General features: G+C 42.2%; 1 protein-coding gene and 1 long non-coding RNA gene across 5 annotated transcripts in view; one reads left to right on the top strand and one right to left on the bottom strand.

Annotated features, from left to right (window-relative positions):
• Positions 1–11,623, bottom strand: part of USP24 (ubiquitin specific peptidase 24) — a 63,172-nt gene extending 51,549 nt beyond the window's left edge. For all 4 annotated transcript variants that reach the window (XM_074875957.1, XM_074875958.1, XM_074875959.1 and 1 more), the window contains exons 1-2: positions 11,200–11,623; positions 871–1,036 (exon numbers count right to left, since the gene is read on the bottom strand). In XM_074875957.1, coding sequence (XP_074732058.1) covers positions 871–1,036; positions 11,200–11,508 — 475 coding nt within the window. In that variant the 5' untranslated portion in view covers positions 11,509–11,623. The remainder of the gene's footprint in view (positions 1–870; positions 1,037–11,199) is intronic.
• A 1,441-nt stretch (positions 11,624–13,064) lies between these two features.
• LOC141946797 (uncharacterized) overlaps positions 13,065–18,129 on the top strand; it is a 168,054-nt gene continuing 162,989 nt past the window's right edge. The window contains exon 1 of the long non-coding RNA XR_012629938.1: positions 13,065–14,288. This is a non-coding gene — a long non-coding RNA (uncharacterized LOC141946797). The remainder of the gene's footprint in view (positions 14,289–18,129) is intronic.

Below are 18,129 nucleotides of genomic sequence, written 5' to 3'. Positions count from 1 at the left end.
AATAAATGTGCTACTGTTCATTCATAACTAGCATGCTTTTTCAGCCACAAAAAAGTGTGAGTCAAGAGAACTTGCCTTTTAGAAATAAGTTTCCCAGTGTTCCATCTTTTACAACTTCTTCAAGCATTATTAGCACTGTAAGTATTTCTCCCTTCTAAGTTCACAACACATACTAACTTCAGATCATTGTTGATGCTTCACAGCCTCCACTTAACCCCAAATCTAAGTACAGCCTTTTAACACAGGTTAGAAACTAAGAAGTAAACCAGAACCACCTAACAACTCCCGTTCTTCCCACAGATTATAGCATCCCTTTAGTCTGCCATCAGGCACGATGGAAAAGCTATCTTGCACTCTCATTATATACCAGTTGTTGGGCATGATGCCTCCACAACACTCTTAACCCCAGCCAAAGTACTGAATACTGAAAAGTCAAATTCAGGTCTAATGCAGTATAAGCATTTCACTAGGGAAAAACAACCAGTTATACAAGCGTGGGACAGCATGGATTTAGATGACAGCTTGTTTTTACAAATGGAAAATAACCAGCACAATGAAAAAAAGAGTCAGTAATTCAGCTCTGAAAAACAGTAATTCCTACAATCATTAGAACATAAAGAAACATGTGCTCCACTTTTTAAAAAAGCTTAAGTAAACAAATTACTTTAGAGGAAAAAAAAAGAGACTGACATTCTTTTTACAGCATTGGGTGGAATAGTTCACTGTTAACCACTTTCACAGAGATGTGATCATTCTGCAGGGTGCTAAGTAAACAACTGAAAGATTAATATGAAAGACATAACTGCCCACCATACCGTCTATGAAACCCTTTGAACAAATAATCTTTATATGTATAGAAAAAGAACTTACCAAGTCTTGCTAGGTAGGTGGATGCAATTAGGCACTTGCCTAGAGACTCTTCCCGCTTATAGGGTATGGACCAGTGATCTGTTAAAACTCTGCTCTCCAGTTCATACAAGTTGGTTGTTGGAAACTCAATACCTTCACCAGAGCAATTCCCATTTTCATCATTTTTCTGTGAATAAAAGGACGTTCAAGTGAAACAATTTTTTTCTCTCTCCTAAACACTTTAAAGGACTTAGTAGCTTCAGAAAAAGCAGCTGTGATTGTAACAAGCATGTCGAATTCTCCACAACCCTGAGGCTGCTTGTGTTTTTCAAAGTAAAACTTAATATTTCAATTTGAATTGAAGGGATTACATACCTTTATGTATTTCCTGTAGGTGATAACTACCATGTTTACATAACTAATTGCTAACTAATTGCCTATTTAAGTGGCAAATCTTGTTCCTTAGCATATCAGATCCTAGAGCCAAGTGATAAGTACTTCCAGTCCCGGTAGAGTGCAAACCTTGATCTTCATAGATGTGCCTATTAATCCTCTGTTCAACAACTGCTGTAGAACAGGGAATAGTTTATTCTAAGGAATGCCAATTTCATCACCCTCTCACCCTATCACATTAAGAAACACAAGACATTAATCCAGTACATCGGGATCATTTTTTTTTACTAGCTAATTATCTAAAGAAAAATTTACACCTCAAATGCAGTTGTCCAACAAGGAAACTACAATTGTCCTTCAAGTTAAAATGAGTTACTGGAAAGTGTTCTGGAAGGCAAACAGGGTAAAAGCCAGCAAATGTCTGCAGCTAAACTTTGCAGGTTTCCTTGCTAGTGCTACTAAACAGCAGCTATTTCTGTGTACAGGCAGAACACAGAATCAGCCCCATGTTATTTGCTAAATGCCATATGAGGTAACTGCCTCAGTAGCGCCAAATGAAAAAGTAGACAAGTTATCCATTTATTTTCTTTTGTTTATTTTTTAACCTCACATAGACGCTAGCTACCCAATATGTCGAAGAGTTCGCATGGACTAACTTTCCCTGCCTTCACAAGAGCAGGAGAAAGGACAGAATGTCTGTGTCAGGCCTGGCAGCAACCAGGAGCAACTGTCAGAGACAGAGGAAAACAGAAGTGCAGTGATGGTAACAAGATCCCCTGAGAGAGAAGCCAGGGACATGTAGGGAGGAAGGACAAGCAGGAAACATGTTCAAGAGTAAAAAACAAAGACAGCATCAGGAAAATGAATAGAACAAATAGAAAGGAATAAACCGAAAGAAAGAACTGAACTCAGGAGGACATGGTATACAAAGAATGAAATCAATGTATGCAGACAAGCGTGCTTCCAGCTTGCGATTTGCAGGATTAGACCCGTTTATTCAAAAGTAAATGTGTCATATTCACTTTCATAATGATCGAAAAATATTAAGCCATGGAAACACAACTGTATAGAGCTTACCCTTTAAAGTTCACCAGTGCAGGTGATGACAGCACACATAGTATTAATAGTAAAACACAAAAAAACCCCTATTCCTGGCAGCCAGTGGGTCATCCAAAGATAAACTGTCTAAAAGTCGGTAAGAATCAACTGTTTTCTGAAATAGGAAATCATGGTGCACATCACACATCCTGTGACTGTTCTCCCTTCTGCAGCCAAAGTCTTGAGACCAGAAAACATTTGCTGACAAACTTTTAACATAATTTTCCATGCCTTCTGATATAGCTCTTATTACACAAAAGTCCTGAAGATCCCCCCATTCTAAGAGTCTCGACTCTTTTGGCTTATTTTCAAGGTATAAAAATGCAGTTATGTCCAAACATACACACACAGGCTCCCAAGAGAAATATCCTCACATGAACAGTCTCAAGCACCGATTCAAGACTCTCACTCTGGGGATGTGGCACCTCCCAGAGTTGTTTGCAAGGCTGAATAAACAAAAAATGTTGAATATCTGATCAATAAACACTGCTTAGGTCTGTAGTATAAAACGTTCCAGGGAAGACTAACACAGAACAAAGATTAGCCCTCACACAAAAAGTGAAATACAAATTAACTTTAATTGCAAAAAGGTCACAGTTCAAAGCTTCAAAATGTATTCCTGCAGTATTCAGCTAATTAACTCATCAAACACTGTTTAAGTAAAGCCACTGACACTTACCATACCGGTCCCTTTACGTAAAATAACAAGGAGTTTAAGAAAGTGTTTTGATGCTAATTGGCAGTGTTAGTAATGAAATTACAGTCAAATTATAATTTAAATTTGTTAATTTGATTTTGATAGGCTACCAACAGAATCTATTATCACCAGAGCTAAGTCACATTATTCAAATGATCTCGAATCCAGTATAACTTATGAAACAGAACCCCAGTCAAGTTTCTTTCAACAAGAGGATCAGACTAAGATACCAGCAGACCAAACAGTTCCCTTCACTCTCACGCCTCTGTAGTAAGTGATTTTCACAAAATGACCACCACTTTACAGCCAAGAAAACAGAGTTTTGATGCTTCGCTCTATTGTTTAAAAAAAAATATTATATTTTGTTACCATGTACCTACAAACAGGTCCAAATTTAATTGCCCTGAAAAGCAGTAATGAAAAAAATCCTTAAAGCAGAATTAGAAGCTGAAAATCCTAGGTCCACCTGTCAGGTTTTATTACAGACATAATAAGCAGTAATGAGGAAATCAATTTTTCAATGCTTCAGCTTCCCCAGCTGTAAAGTGTCAACAGTGATACTTCCCTCTGCCACAGCATGCTGATGCATGCTGATTCACAAAGTACTGCAAGATGCTTAGGTGGAGGCAGTGCAAGAGAAATACATCAAATACCCATTAAAACCACACAGAGCATTTCTCTGTTCTCTGATCTATTATGTCTATCAATTTGTGGGAGAAGCTATGAATCCTGAAGTCATGACTTGACAGTCCCTCTATCTGCCAGACTACTGATTAAAGCAGCATTTACTTTTCACACCTGGTTGTCAATTCTTTTTTTCTTTTAATTAACTGCTAAAAGGAGGATATTCTGTTACCTAGAACTGAATCACAGGGGTAAGAATTAAAAGGCTTTCAAAGAAATCAAAGCTACCACCTTGCACTTGATCACAGTAAGCATAAATATTGAATGTTTAAAAAAATTGTTACATTTTCATACCTGTAATCTACTTGCTTTTTATAAACTGGTGCTCCAAGAGCTTAAAGAACTTCTTTAAACTCATGTTAAGTGGCAGATGTAGGAACAAAATTGAAGAGTATTTCCCAGTTGCCTGTTCTTGCCATCAGATCAAACTCATTCAACCTACACTGCTAAGAGCAAGCTTGCTGTCCTTTTATGAATATGACAGTATTAGTAAGCCTCAGAAACTGGTGCGATATAAGGAATTTCCACACTACATTTCTTATCTGGCAATAAGAAAACCCACTGTGATTTCCTAAATGTTTTACTGACAAACAGACATTTATTTGTGAAATAGTAACGGTTTTTAACCGGTTTAAATCCTAAACAGATACAGCATCTCGCCCTCGCATTTTCATCCACAGGAAAACATCTGTATGCAAAATTTCTGAGTACAGCGATAGACAGGAATGCGTTTTATTATTTTTTTTCTGCTAAGAGAAAGTAAGCTTGTTGGGGAGATATACAGATGTTTTGCTTTATTCTTTCTGCATAGAAATTAAGCACTTCAGTTCAAATTTTTAATATGCACTACTTTACACCAGCAAATGCAGTCTTGTCATAAGAAAAAATAGTATTTCATCGTGTTAATATAAAGGAATGCTACCAGTCTATCACTAAAGGAAAATAAATCCTATGTTACAGACTCCACCTAAGTGAAGCTCATCTGGACTCTCACCTCACTATAAAGATGTCCTAAGAAAATTCTGATTTATTTAGTGAATGTTCTCACAGAAAGTTTTGGACACTGACCTTAGCTGAGAGTAGTACAAGTGCACTATCAAGAATGCATGGTTAGACTAAACCCTTCTTAGCAGTTGTAAGGGATTATAACAAATCAACCACAAAAACCCCACAGCTCCCCCCTCCTGCCCCTCCAGTCTCTCACAACTAAGAACTCTGTAACACTGGGAATAAGAACACAATATGAATTTGAAAAATAAATTCAGCAAAGCTAGAAATTAACTGGAATTTTTTGAAAACATTGCTTGTGCTGGTTTCCCTGATTTCCAGGGTGATGGTGCCATGTTACTAAGCAATATTCCCCAGTATGCTTGCCTAGTTGTTCAGAGATAAACACAGTACTAAGCATTACAGCAAAACAAAATAATTGAGGCTCTATAAAAATCACATGTGGATTAAAAGATTCATTTAACTTAAAGAGGGATACCTTTGCCCTTTTATACTATATTACCATAGTATTTAGTGGAATCTGAGATTTGTTACAACCACTTTTGGCAACGTATTTTAAAGTTTGATAACTAGTTGTAGGGCAGGGAGAGGTCACTGTTAAGAATGCCATTCATAAGGAACCAAGGAAAACACGCTTATCTTGCACGTGTTTTCAGTATTGTCTGTGGATATATTTTAAAAAACTTATTCCACTAGCGTAACTACAAACAGCCAGACTCTGAGTTATTATTCCTCCCAACCCTTGAGTTTTCATAAGAACAAAACCCATGCTTATTTCCAAATAACTCAAAATAACTGTGTGATATCACATAAACATTGTGCTTTAATACAATTAAAACAATGAATCACAAATGCTTAGCATTTCAGTACTTAAAATTAAATCAATACTTCTATATTCCTTTGCCAAAACACCTGGCATTAAAACAACAGTGCTGCAGAAACACTAGATAAAGTATTTATTATAACATTTTAGTGACCAAAGGTCAGGCTCTGGAAGGGAAAATTAATTCAACACTGCTAAACACTCATCTGTACTTCTATGGATGCATGCCGATGTACAGCGAGACAGAAACTAGAACTGACAAAGCAGCTGACAGTTCAAATTCAAGTTCTGCAACGTATCATTAAAAATTTTGATGTACTAATATGAAAAATCTTTAAATGCCTCTCAAGAGGCATCAGGACAAGAGAAGCCAGAACTGCTGTAGTGAGCAGGAAGATCAAGCAGTAAGAAATATTGAGCACACTGGGGTTTTTAAATTTATTTTAATTTGGTCAATGAAGCATAACTGAAACATACATACCAAAGACTACTCCTATGGCAGCACAAATACATGGTTTTTTCAAACTAAGAGCTTACAAAAGAAACAAGCACTTCCTTTCCATCTTTGCCCTCCTCATACAAAGAGCTACTGTTCCTTAATCCAAAAGCAATCCAAATGATTTGCTGGAATTAACTTCTAACACTGGCTAATTTGTTTTTATTCTCATTCTTCCTCAGTATTTCACTTCCTTATTAAACAGCTGCCACAGAATAGCACTGTAAACTGGGAAGATGACCAGAAAATGCCTCCAGAGAACATTATATCAAAGACACTTCCTGCCCAGCTGAGAAGTTGGCTATAACAGAGCTGTCTCCTACCTCCACTGACCCCACCGGCATCACCTTCATTGATGAACCAATAATTTTAAGTGCTAGACTCAATCCGATTATTCTGACAATCACATTACATGAGAATGATAAATTATTCAAAACAAAGCTTAGCCAACTGCACCTCTCAGTATTACCCTATTTTCCCTAACTTCATGTAGCATCTCTTATAGTCTGTGTTATATCAAGAATGAAAATCAGGGTATTTCCTTTCAAAATCCAAGAAAGCATTAACATAACCAGAATCTAAATAGCAGTTCTACACCAGGGACACTAATTTTTGAAAACAGCGATGCCGAAAACCAGGAGTGCTAGAATACTAATTCCACTTGACATTCTGATGGCATCCAGCCAGGGACTCAACGCCAGAATCCACCACAGAGCTTTATTTGATTGCTTAATTGTTTTACAAGGCCAATTCCTAGGCAAGCCACACTGTAAAACTTCCACATGAGAATGCCAGAAATACTCACTTTTGCAAAGCTCAACACTACTTACAAAACAGGAGACTGACTTTAAATTTATAAAATTGTAGTGTGACATTCACCTCATTCACTTGCAGGCTAAATAAATACCTTTTTGGTCTTTAAATAAATACAACTACTTCCATTCGAGGATGAAAGAACTTCACAAGCCTAATGTCTGTGGTAGTCCTAATAAAGCACACATCATTATCCTCATTTTACACACTCAGAGCTAAAACAGTAGTTACACACCCACCGTGACGCAGCGCTTCTGTGGCAGAACCACTTTCAGTGCTGAGCTCCAATACCGAGGAAAGGCAGGGTTTTGAACACAACAGCTCTGCAGCATGACTAGTGAGAATGTTCCTGGCACTGGTTATCACTACAGTCGCCAGCCTGTTTCTTTTACAAAATCCCCTTCTCTTGAAATCAAACAACACCTCTAAAAGCAATCTTGGACAAGTTTTATTATAAACCTTATCTAGTAAAATCTGGCATATATGAGCTTTTGATCCAGCTGAACTCAAAAGAAAATAATCAAAAGAGCACATGCTAAAGGAGACAGGAATAGCTAGAATGTAATATAACCCGTTCATCACAATTTACCCAAAAGGTCACAGTAACGACTTTCAGAAGCTGTTTAAAGACAAATGAAGATTATTTTAGTAAAGGTTATATAAACCATTGTTATACGTTCAATACTTCTAGTATAAGTGGATTCCTATCCCTTACTGCAATTTTAGGTTCTCTGGTCACAATCCCCACATTCATTTGGCCTGCTCTTCTCCATCCCATTCCTCCCCAACTCGTGAAAGTCGGCACTTAGGGCACTTGTGGCAATTCATGGACACACTGACAGACTTTGTCATCGTAGTCATTTTATCTTAAATTATAAGGATTTAGCAGCAGTTCAGAAAACAGCTTATCTGTCACTCATGAAAAGAGGAGTATATCATTCTTCCACACCCCCCCCCCCCCCCCCAAGAACCTCACCGTAAAAATCTGTATGTTGCCTATGAAATAAACACTGAAATCCTAGATTCTTGCCAAAATGCACTTACCAGATTTACTTCAGCTGACAGACATAAATATAGAAGTTATGTCAAACAGGCAAAGCTACCCCCCGTAAAAGCAGCCCATCGAAGTGGTTTGGCACTGCACAGGGCAAAACTTCAAAAACCTAAAGCTGAGCTTCCTGATATTTCAGAAGACTGCACAAATGAATGTGCAGCCCCTCTGTGTTCCCAAGTTTGTCTGGCCTTTTTCTTTTAATGAGTTAAGCATGGTCATGCTAACAGCATCAATGCCAGAGGCACACCACAGCAATTAACTTAAAACAGAATCAATTGTACTGCTGAAACTGAAGGTTTAGCCCTCGTGAAAATGAGTTTCTGTGTGTCTTCATCTCAAGTCTCACATAGAAAGCATACAGCACGTGTCCAGTCAACTGTTTTGCTTCTGGGCCAGTTATTCCAAATTCAAGCTTCTATAACACTTCCAGACACCCCTGAAGACCAGCAGTCTGGACCACTGAAAGAGGATTCACATTGGTTTTACTATCTTATCTAAAGAAAATATGTTTTTACTAGTATGATATGTATCTGGTTGCTGCGCTATTCTCAAAGCAAACCACCAGACAAGCCTTTCTTTGATCAACATGAACACAACAGATTCTAGTGTTATGTAATAGAAACCAAATAAGCATATGCAAACATAATGGATTCATTACTGATCAGGGAAAATGTAAAGTGTTTAATTATTCATAAATCTATTCTTATATCCATGGTAAACTGTACTCAACCAAAAAAAGAATGTAAATACAAAGTACAGACCTGTTACACACACGTCTTGGAGAATGACTAAAGCTTTCTTGTTATTTTTAAATTAAAAATTCTAATCCTAACTTTTGTTCATGAAGAAGATTACTAGATCAGAACATTTTATTTAGGGGAAAATTTTAAATGATTGTGTTCTTTTGATTTATATGTTCATGTACACTGCTGATATATAAAATCCACAAATCAAATCAGAAATCTAACATGACACTACCTCCCCACTAAATAAAAGTGGTATTATGATGAGGAGGAATACAGGCTCCAAGAGCTGTTAGAAAGAGAGATGATACTAAGAGGAAGAAAATCAGAAATAACATCTGAACTACCACAAGGTAGTATGGGGTACAACATGTTTCAACATAATGTATATGACTACAATGAATAATACAGCTATTTGTGCAATGGCTTTTTGTACAGCTTCATATGCCATAAGATTGTGCTGAATGGAAAACTACTGATTGATTAACCACCTAAATAATAGCTTTAGTTTATTAAATGTAGTTCTAGATCACATTTGAAGAATAAAAGCACCCAAGAACTGATCATATATCATTTTCCTCCCTTTTCTAAAATCCCAAAAGCTGCTAGGTTGCACTGCAATGTTAGACAAACAAGCACAGACAACAATCCCAAGCCTTAAGATTTTTGCAGGTGTAACTCTTACATTACAAAAATACTGTTTTGCATGCATGTGCAGGAGTTGACAGATGCTCATATGCAAATGAATCCAATTACTAAACTGAGGCCTGAGTTTATATTATATAGTTTCATGTAGCAAGATACTTCAGTCCTTCTAAAATGCCTACTTTGTGCAGTCATTTGCCTATATTGAAGTGTTTTTGTGGATTCTGTGGATTTATAAGAACAGAAGTCAAAGCAAACAAGAACATGAGTGGCAAAGGAAACTATAAAGTGTAAGTGTGATCAGACATAAAAGCTGAAATAACAGGGAAAAAAATGCTCTTAGTCAGAGTTGTCAGTGTCATTTGTAATAGGAACAAGACGGGGGGAAACGTGCTTCTCTGAAGTTTACACTGACAGCTTCTCTTGAAATATCACGCTGACAACCCAGATTGTCTCAACTATAACTATACCTGATGGGAAAGTCCACTCTCTTGGAGGCTACAGAGATCTGAGTGCAAACAAGCAGAACTCTCATTCAGTTCCAACCCTTCAAAGCAAAGGTTAGAAACCAGTTCTCTATTGCTTCAGTCAGTGAAGTTAAACAGCGACTCTCCTGCCACAGCACACGTGCCATCCCACAGATCACCTCACTTCACAAGCAACATCATCAGCTTATACGAGCTAAGGATCTAACCCAGTTAATGCAGCGAACAGGATCACATAGCTTTATTCTGCAAGCCTGGCTTTCAATATACGGAGGCCATAGATACGGATGATCTGTGCAAGTACAGCTACGCACAAGAAGACATGTGCATGTATTCTTCATATATATTTATAGATACAGAAAGATACCACTTCTGGCGCAGGAAATCATCAGGATACTGTTCACTGAAGCCTGGAGGGTACACGAGTTTCCCTGGTTTTATTCACGTGCTTAGGCATCTGCTATTGACCACTTCTTGAGACAGAGACTATGCAAGGTGGCCCTTTGGTACCACACAGCGGGGCTGTTCTTCTGTTCTCATCCCCATGAGTTCCACAGTCTGGACACTATTAATTAGCTCTTTTCATACGAGCCTTCAGGGTAGTTTTGGGAAAAAAGACCTGGAGGAGGAGAAGGCGGCTTTACAGGTAAGCGCTACAAGACTGTTCCAGGCAGCAGGGAAAGCACCGTGAGCATATCTGCTGGCTGAGGAGTTCAGAGTTCAGGAAGAGGATGGAAGAGAGAAGGAAAAAAAAGGCAGACAAGGAGGAAGGAGAGAAACTGGGAAAGGCTGGCGTTCTCCAGCACTTCTATCTACTTCAGATCCATTTTAGAACACAGCTGTAATTTAAGTTACGAGTTAAAGCCTACGTTTTGAAAATATTTGAACTCACTGCATCCCTATTTCATAATTTATGCTTAGCTTATCCAAATAAAACTGTACATAAAATAATATCCAGACGGCACTTTCCTTCATACTGTGCACTTAAAAAAAATTAGACAGTCATTAGTCATTCGGATTATGCAAGAAGGCACAAGAGGGGGAGGAAAAAAAAAAAAATGTTACGGTAGCCACACATTCCTAGAATGCCAAGGAAAAGCCTGGGTGCTCTTCACCTTGCAGCCACCCCAACGACCAGCCACGGCGCGCACTCCCCGGCACCGAAGGGCGGCGAGGCGGGAGGGCGGTGGGACGCGCAGCCCCCGGCCCGTGGGGCGACGGGCCCGACCCCTCGGGTAGCTGGGGCTCCCCTGGGGCCCCCAGGGCTCCCTCCCGCGGGACCCACGCCTGCCCGCCGTCACCCCCCGCGGCAGAGAGGCTCCCGGGGAGCTCCCGCTCGCCCCGCGGGGAGGCCGGCGCTGACAGGGGCCCGGCCCCCGGGGCAGCCCGCCCGGGGCAGGCCGCAGCTCACCTCGGTCTCCACCACTTCGTGGTAGGCGGGCGGCGGGTCGAAGCCGCCTCCACCGCCGCCGCCGCCGTCCCCGTCGCCGCCGCGGGGGCCCTGCCCGCCGGCGGGGGAGCCGTGCCCGCCCGGCGGGCCCTGCCCGCTCTCCATGGGCTCGTAGCCGCCGTAGTGGAGGCCGGGCCGCTCGTTGGTGAGCAGCGCCACGGCCTCGTTGATGTCGTTCTTGGCCAGGCGCAGGGCCTTGCGGATGGCGGCCGCGTCCGAGAAGCCCATGCAGAGCAGCGTGGTCATGTGCTGCTCCTCCTCGCTCTCCATGGCCGCGCCGGGCCGGGGCCGGGGGGAGGAGGGGGCCGCGAACCGAGGGCCGCCGGGCTCAGGCGCTGCCCGCCCCGCGCGCCGCCATGTTGACGGGAGCGCCTCTCCCCTCAGCCGCCGCCGCGGCGGCCGCCCCCGCGCCCCCCCCGCGCGCGCGCCCTCCTCACACACACACACACACACACACACACACACACACACGCGCCCCCTCCGCCCGGAAGCGGCGGCCGAAGCCCGGCTGGAGAGCGCACGCCGAGCCCGCGTCACGTGAGGAGGGGCGGGAGGCGCCGCCCGGGCATGAATGGATTGGGAATGGCGGGGGGGGGAGCGGAAGGCGAGGGAGCGGCTGTCGCCACAGCAACGGGAGCGGGTGGGCGGGGCAGGCGGGGTCACGTGAGGGGGAGCGGCGTTGCCAGGGGAACGGGACCCCGGCTCGAGGGGTCAGGCCGCGCCGCGGCCTAGCGGGAGCCGGGCTGCCGGGTGTAGGCCGCAGGGCCGGCCTCCCGCCCGCTGCCGGTAGTGCCTGCTTTAATTACGGCTCTTACCAGTAAAAAAGTGCCTCAGGGGCATGGCCGGCGGGGCGGTGACTGGGCTTTCGCAGCCAAACACGACAGGCCCGAGGCGGGGGTGAGGGGGGAGGCGGGAAAAGCAAGGCCGGGCCGGGCGCACCTAGTGGGTGTCTGAGGGCAGGGAGGGAACGGCTCGGGCAGGTGTCCTTCCCTGAGGTGATGAGGGCCGGTTTTAATGCGAAACGCAGTCCTGGCCCCTGCCGAAAGCTCCTGTGTTGCCTGCACTTGTGGGTGGCAGCTGGACAGCGAGTCCTGGGAGGGAGGAGGTGAGCAGCGGCCTTTTGGGCCTGCCCGAGTGGAGTACGGGGTTCACAGGAGCATACCCAGAAGTTACTGTCTGACCGCAGGCTGAGCTGCTATCACTGCCAGCATCCAGCTCGTTTCTCTGTAGAAATGTGTTCTTTAAGCACATAATACAGCAGAGATGTGAATCTGCACGAAGTGAAGCAGAATGCAATCAGATAGCAAAAAAATTTAAATAGTGCCTAAAGCAGAAGCTGAGTTGTATATATTTCTTAAAAACGCTTAGTGAACTCTAGTACCACACCAAAGTCAGTAGATACGGATCTCCTGGCAATCTCCCAGGCAAAATCTATCACCTCATTTTAACACTGTCTTTTCTATGTCCAGAGAAGAGGAGGAAGGAAAAAACAGATAAAAGATTTTCCAGGATGAGTGCTGGTATCTGCATATATACATTTGTCTTTGGAGGCTTGTGTTTTCTGGCAAACTTTTGTGTTAATTGTGGCTGACATCACTGAAAGCACTGGGGTTAGGAATCTAGAAACAGCTGTCTGAAGCCTTAGATACAAATCACATTCAGTGTAAAGGAAACTTTCAAGTGTAGGGGACATCAACAGTGTTTAGGTGTCTTAACGCATATGAAGTTCCAGAGCTCAGTGTCTGTTTCTGCTCCTGAGTTTGTAGAAAGAGACAAACTGATGGATCAGTCTGTTGGACTGGCAGGGTTTCGGGTTAATTTTTAGATTGCAGTATGCCACCAGTGGTCTCATATTCCTTATATACTGACCCAAAATGTAATCACAGCTCCTTCATCGTGCTCATTCATCTCTGATTTTTTTTTTTCTGCAGGCTGACATTCAGTGTAATGGAGGTAATGTGCATATGACTCTGAACTTCAGCTTCTGGACCTAAGGAAGGTCTTTCATTCATGCTGATCACCAGGTATAAAAGAAACTGTTAAGCTTGGCAGGCTTCAGAAAAATTCCAGCGCTTCAAATGCTTTCAATTAATATGCTGAATATTGACTCACTGCTTACTCACGTGGCCAACATTTAAATTACACTTTCTCATTTTTGAAGCATATTATAATGGTTTAATCTTCACAGCCTGATGAAGTCAGTTGGCAACGTTTGCCCCTGCTAATGGAAGAAAAGTTTGTAGGAAAAAGTAAGGTATTTTATTAGATGCCATTATTGCTTTCAGGTTTATTTCAAGGAAGTGCTCCTGTAAATTTGCGCTGAGCTAACTAATGAAAACATACCAAAAGTAATGGAGGAACTGATTGTAATCCCAGGTGACTAAGAAGGAAGAGAATGCTTTACCGTTAAGTTACCTATGCCCTATAGTCCAGCTGTCCTGAAGAAGTTTGAAGGGAATTTGAATTTGCTGATATGTAAGGGTAACACTTGGACATAGCAGCTCAACATAACTTTGGCAGTTAGGTGTACTGGTCCTAAAGTTAATTTTTACAGACTTCCCTGACAGCATTTCTCCTGAGACCGCTTAAAGGACAAGATCGTATATTCCAGCTTAGTGAAGGAATGGGTGCATCTTTTTCTAGAAGTTACTCAGCCTGGAAGTCCCAGTTTGCAAATGTTTTTCATGCATTGTCAAATCAAGAAAAGTTGCAGGGAGAAGCACAGCAAACTTGTCTAACTGAGAACAAGAAAAGCAGCGAGTGAGTCTTTCCTTATGGGGCACCAGGAGGTGCAAGGAGACAAGGCAAAGAAAGAAAATGAAGCGGGGAACAAATATCCTCAAGATCTGCCTTTGGAGAACTTGGAGTTTGTGCCTGTGCAGTTGCCAGTTTGATATGACACACGTTTACTAGTTATTTGATCGCATTACTTTATGGAAGGTAGTTATTTTCTACAGAATGCATCATATGTGTATCCTGAAGACTGTCGGGACACGAGGAACCCCTATGTTACAGAAAAGAGACATTTTGGAACAGAGGCAACTGTTTTGGTAAGTGGTCATACTGTGACATTGAACCTGGCTTTTTGGGTTGACCATGATGTTGCCAGGTAGCCTAAAACCAGAGTTTGACGGAGAACTGCAATCACTCCTGCAGAGATGTTACAGTAGGAGTGTTCAGTTAATTTGTGTTTTTAACTGAAGATGCTTTTATGCTTTTCTTCATAAACCTGTTTTAAAGCCAGTCCTGTGTTTACAGCTTTCTCACTATTTAAACAGTGTTTACAGCTTTCTCACTATTTAAACAGTGAATGCAGCGTTTTCCCTCAAAGAGAAACAGCTGTATTGCTCTGGTGGAACGTAAACTTGCAGCCAAACTAAGAGGTGACTCTCTGGCTTGTTGAACTTGGAGGTTCCCCTTGTTGTTTACAGCTGTTGGGGTATTCCAACCCAAATGTCAGATATAATTGGAAAACATCCTTTGCCACCCGGATTTTGTTTCCCTCTTTGTTGTACCTTCCCAGCCACGACTGTTACATATATACTTAGAGACTTTGACAGAAAGGAATGTAAAGTTTATTATGTTGCCACCAAATCTTTAATTTCATGTGTATGTTTTACTCAGGATAAGAGAGTATCTTCCTCATATTTTGTTGGAAATACCATAGGATTATATTACCAAGGGAAGCTTGGTATGAGCTAAAACTTACGGTTCATAAATCTTTTATAAATAATGACTAAATATGGGAAATCAGGACAAAATTTAATTGCAGGGCTCTGCCACTATACGGTACATAAGCACAGAAGTTGTGTGAAAACTCAGGTTACAGTATCTGGAAGAAATTCCTTTGCAGTTGTTGCATGAATGAGGTGTGTGTGTGAGCCTGTATGAAACCCAGCTCCTTCGTTTGGAAGGGAAGAACACTTCTTCTCACTGATGTTAATGGTTTGGGATTTAGGCACCTAATACAGTTGGATCTCAGGATTATAAGAAGAGGCTTCTGTCCTATGTGCCAGATGAACAGAAACACTCCACAGGCTGCAGGGTAAATGCTTTTTTGTAGACTTGAATTAGGTTAACAGAAGAGGCAGCAAAGTGAATGGTATTGTCTTGCAGGAAATCTCATCACCCAGTGGAGACAAGAAGGTAGTTTACTGGTGAGAAATATCTTGTCCCTGTACCCCTAAACGTACCAAGCACTGCCAAGAGGAACATCTTTACAAAGGTTTCCCTAACCTTTTGGGTTGGATGGGCAAGGCACTTCTTGCTTTTTAGTATACCTGGCTGTTGCGGCGAAGGAACTCTTTACTACCTGAAGAAAGAGTATGTGAGATATCGCAGAACCCAGCTTTTGTATAGTATGGCAAAGAATTAATTTAGGTTTTCTGGAATGACTTTATCTTTCCTTCCTTCCTTCCATTCCTTGTCCCACCCAGTCTCTTCCAGTTTCCTGCTTCTGCTTTATTTATAGCTAAATGTAATAGGTAGGTTTTAAGAAAGTGCCTCAGGGACTAGATAGTGCAAATCCCCCTGAATTATTGAAAATCACATTTCTTATATGTAGATATTGATGAATGGTGGTTGGTTGCCTTCAGCAGAGGGGTTAAAAGCATTTGTGTAGTGAAGAACTATGTAAACCCCCTGAACAGTGCAGTTGCAAGGAACAGGTAACAAAGTAGACGCACAGATGCATCTGACTCCTGAGGTAGCTGTGCAGCTTCACACAAAGCAGAGATTTTAGCAGACACAAGAAGTGTGTGAGTCTATTCACAAGCACCAGCTGACAGATTCATGCAATATACTTTTAGACTTCGTCTACGCTAGGAATTTTTGCTGCTTTCACAGTTTTTGGCCAGCTAGAAAGGAGATTTGTGCTGGGGTAACCGCCAAGGCAAAGCCTGCTGTCAGCAGTGATTTGCAAAGAGGCAGTTTACCTTGGTCTCAAGCTGGGACTCATATGCACTAGTAATCATAATTACAATATTTAGCTCTAATACAGTGCTTTTAAGATGGGTATCTAACAAGCTTTATAGGGAGATGGAGGGGTATCATTACCTCCTCAACATCTATTAATTTTTACAGCTGCTACAAACCGTAGTGGAGCTGAAAGGGAGAGGAGAAAGGTGAACAGATCTCATGGTGGTGATGTGCCTTCTCCAGCGAGTCTGTCCCTGTTGCTATTCTAGTGCCCAAAGGAAATGGGAGCTGAACCGTGACCATTTTTTCTGCAGCAGAAGCTGAGTACCCGCTGGTCACCTGAATACAAAAATGAAGTTTCATACTGTTTCCCTTGAATGGAAGCAGCATGATATGAGCGTGAAAAGAGTGGAACAGTATGTTAAGGGAAACACAACTGAAAGGAGAGAACAGCTGACTCCAGGGACTGAGCAGCTCTGCCCCCTCTGCTTCACTTGTATGGGTTTGTTTTCAGCTCTTCAACTCAGACCATCTCACAACACATCTCCAATGGCTCTGGGCTGGAAAATGAAGCAGTTGCAAGGAAGTTCATTCTTCCTGAAACAAGCTTCACAAGCTGTGGAAAATGAAAGTGAAGGCTGAACTTTAAAGCAAGCCAAAAGCACGAAGATGCAGAAATACCAAGTGAAGCCATTCAATAGAATCAGATTTGGAACAGAGCCCTGAAAAAACCTGCAGTTATGACTAATCCATTTTTAATGTGTGTGGTTGTAGGTAAAATCACTTCTTTTAAAGATCATTTCTCTCCCTATGTTGGTTACAGTTCTTTACTGTCATTTTAGATAAATGACATGTTGACATGTGAGTTCAGTATCAGATGAACTGTAACGACAGAATTATTTCTGATGCTGGAGTGGCCCTGTCTGAGCTGCTGGTGAAGAGGAGAAACAATACAAACAGGATATTCAGTGTCAAGCTGCAGCGGCACCCTGAGAGACCCACCCAGAGGCAGGCACTTGAATACTCACTCTATCCTTCAGCCAAGTTAACTGAGGAAACTTGACGTAATAGTAGACTGTAGAGCTCAGTTTGTGCAGGAACAAACTCATGCAGTGACATTTTAGAAGTGAAACGATCTGAAATGGAAACTTCTGATGTTCTTGTTGCACTGAACAAGTCTGTGAGGCACCACAGTTTTACAGGGTAGTCATTGGGTGCTTTTATTTTGTCCTCAAGTCGTCCCAGCCTTGCTTGCATCCCTTCTCAGGGATCCCTCCAACCCTGTGACACAGAGCCACTGAAGTTAACGCTGCTGTAGGGAGGGGAGATATGCCATGGTGCTCTGTGTTTGAGTGTCATGGCTGTGATTGTGATACCAATCCAACGTTTACAGGCTTTGCACTCTTATAATCAGTAGACCTGTGCATAGGAGTATGAATTCAATGCAAACAAGCAAGAGACTGTAGAGGGGAGCTGCATGGAGGCTCTTTTTAGGCATGTAGGAAACAGCACAGTGAATCCAATGCTGACGGGATACGCTCAGTTTACAGACCACATCAGTCTAGCTAAGGGCAGTGTCGTGTAGCGACAGGGCTTGTAGTAACACGCAGTGCTCTGAGGTGAAGGCTGTTTTCTGTAGTGCTCGTGGATCTCATATCCAGGAACAAAAGCAGTTGGCGTTTCCCTGGTGTAGGCTGAAATGTGGTGCAATGTGATAGAGCAACAGGGAACTCCTTGCTGGCTTTTTGCCTTGTGCAGATTCCTTTTGGATTAGGTTTTGACCTTTAAAGCAAGACCTGCTTCTTCAGTTTCTCATTGTCTAAATTCTGCATTGAAGCTTGAGAAACAAGTCTGCGAAGCTGGAGCATTTCTTAAGCTCTAATTACTGAAGCACAGAATCGGTAGGAACGAGTCTGCTGCGGGAGAAAATCACCGAATGGAAACAGTTTTACAGATCTGGTGCCTTTTGTTTTT

Source organism: Strix uralensis, chromosome 8 (genome assembly GCF_047716275.1).
Source record: "Strix uralensis isolate ZFMK-TIS-50842 chromosome 8, bStrUra1, whole genome shotgun sequence".
Taxonomy (NCBI): domain Eukaryota; kingdom Metazoa; phylum Chordata; class Aves; order Strigiformes; family Strigidae; genus Strix; species Strix uralensis.
This window is presented reverse-complemented; position numbering and strand designations above follow the sequence as displayed.